This window comes from Dermacentor albipictus, chromosome 4 (assembly GCF_038994185.2).
Source record: "Dermacentor albipictus isolate Rhodes 1998 colony chromosome 4, USDA_Dalb.pri_finalv2, whole genome shotgun sequence".
Classification (NCBI taxonomy): domain Eukaryota; kingdom Metazoa; phylum Arthropoda; class Arachnida; order Ixodida; family Ixodidae; genus Dermacentor; species Dermacentor albipictus.
In genome coordinates this window covers 10,584,192-10,591,311 of record NC_091824.1, presented here as the reverse complement: position 1 = coordinate 10,591,311, position 7,120 = coordinate 10,584,192, and the positions used below count along the sequence as shown (strand labels likewise).

The following is a 7,120-nucleotide window of genomic DNA, read 5'->3' as shown; positions in this document are numbered from 1 at the left end:
GGGAGCCATGAAGGTAGGCTCGACGGACCGTCCACTGCGAAGCTCCGTGACGAGGTACAGGGAACGTCCACCTCCACCAAATATGTTACGTAGGAAGACACCGACGAAAAGCTATTTACAAGTATATTTACAAGACAATACGCCGCAGTTGACCAAGAGGCAACAGCCCGCGCTAGCTTCCAATCGTCGTCTTCGTCTTCTTCCTGCGCGGCTCTTCGTCAGTGGGAATACGACCCCGTAGCAATATTGTTTGTGTCGGCATCGGCGGCGTTGTCCCTGAAACCAACTCCGCAGCTGGGGTTGACTCACTATCGGCGTCAGCGGCATCAGTCAGTCGCTGCTATTTCTTCCCTCCTCCCTTTATCGTGTTGTCCGCAAGCTGCGCGCGCTTCTGCCCCCATCGTTTGCCGCTGGGTGTACACGCCGCCCCCCTCCCCCCTCTTCCTGCGAGTCTCCGGTTGTCAAAGCGCCGGCTCGAACTTAATTCCTTTCTTCGCTCCTCCTCCAATGCAACCCCTGTGCGGTGGCAATCAGAGAGCCAGATCGGTGGCGGCGGATCTGTATATGTGCACCGCCCGAGCCGAAATTGCCGCTGCCGTTCGCCCTGTGCGGTGGCAATCAGAGAGCCAGATCGGTGGCGGCGGATCTGTATATGTGCACCGCCCGAGCCGAAATTGCCGCTGCCGTTCGCCACTGCGAAATTATCTGCCAGTTCTTTCTGAGCCATGAGCGAGACGACCGATGGAAGTCCTCCGTCTGCTGCTGCTGCTGCTGCTGCTAAACGAGCTGCCAGAGCAGAGGCCCAGCGCCGTCGCCGTCAGAATCCAGAGGTGCGTGCCGCCGAAGCAGAAGCTTACCGTCGCCGCCGTCGAGATGATCCAGGAGTACGCGTCGCCGAAGCAGAGGCTAAGCGCCGCCGCCGAGAAGACCCTGCCGTTCGCGCCGCCGAAGCGGAGGCTCATCGCCGCCGTCGAGAGCAACCAGCAGTAAGCGAGGCTGAAGCAGATGCTCATCGCCGCCGCCGAGAAGACCCTGCAGTTCGCGCCGCCGAAGCGGAGGCTCATCGCCGCCGTCGAGAGCAACCAGCAGTAAGCGAGGCTGAAGCAGAAGCTCATCGCCGCCGCCGAGAAGACCCTGCCGTTCGCACCGCCGAAGCGGAGGCTCATCGCCGTCGTCGAGAGCAACCAGCAGTAAGCGAGGCTGAAGCAGAAGCTCATCGCCGTCGCAGAGAAGACTCTACCGTTCGCGATACATGTGTTGCTCGATTTCTTTGCCTCAATCTATCGAAAAGGTGAAACAGCTTATTTGCTGCGCTCAAATTTCGCATTCGGAAGTAACGTAATCGTCGGTAATTTTTTTTGACAACTATTTCCTTAAAAAGTACCTAAAGGAGTGTTAACGCTGTGCGTTGACGACTGCGAATGTATCGCGTGCCCTACAATTAGGTACGCAGCATTTGTCAAGGGCGTATCGCAAGATCTTGTTGCGAATGGTTGTAAATAACACGTTTACCATCCAATGACAACCTCTTGGCTTCCAGCAAGCCCTCAGCTTAAAGAATCCGCGCCGCCCTTACCATGTGAATTCGTGGCGCGTATCAGCTATGATGTACAAAGGCTGACGGAGATCACTGCTCTGGAGGTTCGAAAGTGTATTACAAGCTACAGTGCCGCCAACGTGCGTGCTTCCCAATGTAAGCACGCGCAAAGTTTCAGAGGTGGGCGCTGGTGCTATTATGTTTCTCGTGCCTCAACGCCGACAGAAATACCGCGTGCCGATCATCGAGTCATGACTGTGCGTACACAAGGAAATAAAGTGAGTTTTTAGCATTCGTGCGCGAAGCGCGAGCGCGATAACAATGCTTGGCTAAATCTCAAGCAAGACCACTGTGGCCTTCAGTAATTTTTTCAGGTTAATGACTTATCACGAATAACACTTCATCGTGCGTTGGTTCGTCCGTTTACTAAGTGACGTACGTGTCGCGAACCGAGTTTCACTGAGGTGCATGCATTGAGGACGGTTGCACTCCCTTCGAAGTAACATTCACGAGACATGACTTTATTAGTGAAGTCATGATCGCGCGAAAAATCCCCCCGCCATGACGCGGCCGAAATTGCTGCAAGTGAAATGATGTTTTATGCATAGGTTAAAATGATATGAAATGGCATTCGAGTTGCAAGTTAACAGTTTATTTTCAGCATAGAGGCATAACAGATTTGCCTTTGCAGTCACAAGTCCGTGTGCACCATTTATTGTCTCATTGCGTAAATAAACGCACTAGCCTAAGAGTCCTACAGCAAGCGCGTCTCAATTAGGCATAGTGACTGTAGAAACTAATAGTGGCATAGACGAGCAAGCGCACGACTATATGAGCGCGCGAACTAAACGAGCGAGCAAACGACTAAGCCCGAACGACGACTAATCGAGTCAGCGAACGGGCGGGTGACCGCACGTTTTCTTTTCGAGTGCTCCACCGCCGCATCTTAAGCTTCGCACACTATACAGCTCACGCGAATTAGCACATACGTCTCAATTATATCGTCAGGTCGCGCATGCGCTCCTGGAATGGCCCCTTCCGATCAGACTGATCAACGAAGCACGTGTCTGTTATCGGACAGTCACCCAAAGCTATATATACCTGTAAGCATCCCTGAATAAAACACACCTCTTGTTCTTGTTGCATCCATGCTGGTGGTCGTCACTGCGCACCGGAACATGGTGTCAGAAGTGGGATAGAATTGCTCAAGCAGGAACGCATCGAAAGACGGGCGTCTCAGTGAACCGACAAGATGGATTTAGTGAAGCCGCCGCAACCGCTGGTGCTGTCCGGGAACACCGCAAGGAATTGGTGCCTGTTCAAGCAGAGATTCGAGCTGTTCTTGCAAGCAACAGAAACGGCGAAAGCACCGAGGTCCGAGCCAGCCAAGACTGCGCTCCTCCTCACCATTGCCGGAGAGGACGCCCTAGAGGTATTCAACAATTTTTCGTTTTCGGACGACGAAAGTAAAGAGGATTATGGAACAGTGACTGGAAAGTTTGAAGAATATTGTCGGCAACAGCAAAACGAGGTGCATGAACGGTATGTCTTCCGTACAAGGACTCAAGCGGAGGGGGAGCCTTTTGAGCATTTCGCTCGAGACCTGAGGAAGCTAGCCCAAAGTTGCAATTTTGGGGACCTAAGTGATTCTATGGTCGGAGACCAGATTGTTTTCGGCACCGTTAACCCGGAATTGCGAAAGAAGTTGCTGAAGGTTAAGGACCTTACATTGCGCAAAGCCGAAGAAATCTGCAAGGCGGAAGAAGTATGTGCCGAGCAAAACAATGCATGGGTTCAAGCAGAAAAACAAGTGGCACCAATCGAAATGCGCAGTTCGAATGTTCAGCGTGCGCAGTGCAAATGTCTGGCACGCGAGGAACTTGCCTCAGGCTCCGAGCAAAGTTACGCTCAACCGGAAACGGAAGTAGCGCAGATCAAAACAAAGAGGCAATTCAAATGTTCCAAGTGCAACCGCATCCACGAACGTAGAAGGTGCCCAGCCTTTGGAAAAACATGTTTCTCGTGCTGTGGGGCTAACCACTTTTCGGCTTGTTGTAGGAGAGGTCCTCAAATAAGCGCTGTGAGGGACGCGCACGCGGATTTTGAAATCCTGGATGTTGGCGTGGGCAACAAAGCTGATTGGGTTATCGACGCCCAAGTCGCGTCCCAACTGGTGTCTCTGAAGGTAGACACGGGCTCGCAAGCCAACTTGCTGCCTTACACCATTTTTCAAAGGCTTAAGGTGAATCAATGTTTGAAGACAAGTCCCTCTGTTCTGCGCTCATACAGTGGCAACGTCATCAAGCATATCGGCGTGGCTACGCTACCAGTGACTGTGAACAACCGGAGCCAGTACTTTGACTTTTTTATCGTCAGGAAGAGCAACCAAGCCATCCTTCGGCTGTCGGCGAGTGAAACTTTGGGACTGGTGTCGCGTACTGTGGATTCTGTTCACATGAACAGTACTGACCAAATGACGAAGGAATTCCCAGAGTTGTTTCAGGGTATCGGCTGCCTGGCACGCCCGTACCACATGGTCCTACGTGAGGAAGCAACGCCGGTGGTCCAGCCGGTGCGACGGGTGCCCCTGGCATTGCGCGAGCCTCTCCGAGAAGAGTTGGACCACATGGAACGTGCAGGCATTATCGTCAAAGTCAGCGAGCCGACGGATTGGGTAAGCCCTTTTGTCGCGGCAAGGAAAAAGGATGGCAAACTTCGCATATGCATTGATCCCAGGCGCATTAACGCAGGCATAAAGCGAGAGCACTATCAATTGCCCAAAAGAGAAGATATTGAGGCAGAGCTGGCCGGAGCAACATTTTTTACGCGCCTCGACGCGTACTCGGGTTTTCATCAAATCCCTCTTGATGATGCCACTTCAAGGATATGCACAATAGGAACGCCGTTTGGTCGTTATCGCTTCTTGAGACTGCCCTTCGGAATCGCTTCCGCACCGGAAGTCTTCCAAAAAGCCATGAATGAAATATTTGACCAGGCCCCAGTTGTGCGTATATATATCGACGACATACTCGTATGGGGGAGCACGAGGGAAGAGCATGATAGCCGCCTCCGTACGGTTCTGAATTTAGCAAGGAAGGCCGGCCTAACGTTTAATGCAACAAAATGTAGATTCGGGGTGACTAAAATTGACTTCTTGGGCGATGTGATCAGCCAACACGGAATAAGTCCGAACCCAGCAATGACGTCAGCATTAAGCGAAATGCCTCAGCCAAGCGACAAAGCAGGCGTCCAAAGAATGTTGGGGGTCGTAAACTACTTCGGTAAATACATACCTCACTTGGCAGAAAGAACAACGCTACTGCGAAGCCTAATTAAGAAGGACACGGTCTTTGAGTGGTCTCAAAACCATTGCAACGAGTGGCAAGCTATCTGCCGTATTCTAAGCAGTGCGCCACTGCTAGCCATATTTGATCCGACCCGAGAAACCAAAATCTCTTCTGACGCATCACAGAATGGGATCGGCTCGGCCCTACTTCAGCGGTATGGTGACAGTTGGCGACCAGTAGCCTACGCTTCCCGGACAATGTCCGAGGCGGAACAAAGATACGCCCAAATAGAAAAAGAAACAATGGCTATAACATTTGGGTGCGAAAAATTTTTTCACTTCGTGTATGGCCGCAAATTTATCGTTGAAACCGACCACAGACCATTGCTAGCTATCGCGGCTAAAGCCATTGCAGACATGCTTCCAAGATTACAGCGTTTTTTCTTGCGCTTATTAAGATACGATTATGCCCTTCACTTTGTCCCAGGGAAAGAACTGCTCCTGGCTGACATGCTATCCAGATCGTCGCCTGTCTCTCCCCGCAGCGTGGATAGCTTCACAGATGACGTCGACATACATGCAGTGGGCGTGGCTTCAGAATTGGTGAGCAAGAAAATGTTAGACAGACTAGCAGAAGCAACAGCCGCTGACCCAGACTTGCAAATTGTGTTGCGCTGCCTTAGGAACGGCGAAGAAATTAGTGGCGCGATGAAACCGGTTTCCCCTGAGTTATCAGAAGTACAAGGCATGGTGATGAAGGGATCAAAGGTTGTTATGCCGAAGCTCATGAGAGCTGAGATGCTCACTCGTATTCACGAAGGACACTTAGGCATAAATAAGTGCAAAGCAATTGCCCGACGCTTGGTGTTCTGGCCAGGACTGAGCGGGGACATCGAAAATTTGGTCAAGTCGTGCGCCGTTTGTCAGAAATACGCATATAAGCAGCTCAGCGAACCGATATTACCTCGACAGATCCCAGAACATGCCTGGTACCGTGTTGGGGTTGATCTCTTCATGTGTGTTTGATGCATTCTCAAATTTTCCGGAAGTCGAGAAACTAGCTGACACAACAACAAGTACTGTCATAAGTAAACTTAGTGCAGCTTTTGCACGATACGGAATTCCCATGGAAGTCTGCACCGATAACGGTCCGCAGTTCTCATCCCATGAATTTGCCCTGTTCGCATCCAGATACGACTTCAAACACGTGACGTCAAGTCCACGGTTCCCGCAGTCCAATGGTCTCGCCGAGAAGGGTGTCCAAATCGTCAAAAGGATCATGAAGAAAGTGAAACGAGGGAAGACTTCTGGCTGGGTCTACTCTCCTATCTTTCCGCCCCTCTTGAAGACGGCCGCTCCCCAGGAGAATTGCTTCAGGGCAGAAGGTTACGTACGCGACTGCCAGACTTCTGGGCGTGCCCCAGGAAACAAGCACTTAGGCGCCAACCTCGGCAATTGGCAAGCAGGAAACCCCTACCCGAACTCCAGAAAGATGCAGTAGTAAGAGTACGGGGAGACACGTGGGACCACAAGGCTCAAGTCATGGACCTGGTAACGCCGAGGTCCTATCGCGTCGCTACAGAGGACAACCAAATACTCCGACGCAACCGGCAACACCTTCTAGCCACACGTGAGCTTTTCCACGCGGACTTGGGAGAAGATGAATCCGAGAGCGAGGAGGTTTCCCAGGCGACGATGTCTAGGAGGGCGTCGCCATCAGAATCAACCGCAACTACGCCATTTCAAGCAAGGACAGCTGCTTCACAGTCAACAATGCTGCCCACGCAAGCGGTGCTAAGGCGATCCACCCGGCAAAGACAGCAACCCAATCGTCTGCACTACGGCCGCGATTTTAAACAAGTCTCGTATCTTACTCTCAACTTATAACATTATCCCGGGGGAAGATGTATCGTCAGGTCGCGCATGCGCTCCTGGAATGGCCCCTTCCGATCAGACTGATCAACGAAGCACGTGTCTGTTATCGGACAGTCAACCAAAGCTATATATACCTGTAAGCATCCCTGAATAAAACACACTTCTTGTTCTTGTTGCATCCATGCTGGTGGTCGTCACTGCGCACTGCGCAATTACCTATGATGCGGTCGCTCGACGACGAACGCACCGCGTAACACGGTTTCGGGAGAGCACGCACGCTTTTCATCGGTGCCTCTGTATCGCGAATCCACCGGGCGACCGCCAACGAGGAACACGAACCAATGTGGCAAACAAAGCTAGTCTATCTAAAGAAGGCTAGTAAGTAACCACAAAAGGCAGAGAGTTGCTCTCCTGAGGCGCTT

At 51.9% G+C, this 7,120-nt stretch overlaps 1 protein-coding gene across 2 annotated transcripts; it reads left to right on the top strand.

The window, feature by feature from the left end:
• Positions 1–2,692: 2,692 nt before the first annotated feature.
• LOC135904926 (uncharacterized) lies at positions 2,693–6,876 on the top strand. 2 transcript variants are annotated; one of them, XM_065435929.2, is made up of 3 exons: positions 2,693–4,211; positions 5,311–5,426; positions 6,015–6,876. In XM_065435929.2, coding segments are annotated over exons 1-3 (1,539 nt in total). In that variant the 5' UTR covers positions 2,693–2,789; the 3' UTR covers positions 6,016–6,876. The 2 variants fall into 2 exon arrangements, with proteins under 2 accessions (XP_065292001.2, XP_065291999.2); XM_065435927.2 differs by having other exon boundaries at positions 5,311–6,876.
• The last annotated feature ends 244 nt before the right edge of the window (positions 6,877–7,120 follow it).

What these genes read in the sequence shown, in the direction of transcription:
- LOC135904926 (XM_065435927.2), top strand. Translation starts at nt 2,790, where the DNA reads ATGGATTTAGTGAAGCCGCCGCAACCGCTGGTGCTGTCCGGGAACACC. An exon ending in TCAGCGAGCCGACGGATTGG is followed by an intron (nt 4,212 to 5,310) that starts GTAAGCCCTTTT and finishes ACTTTGTCCCAG; the next exon opens with GGAAAGAACTGCTCCTGGCT.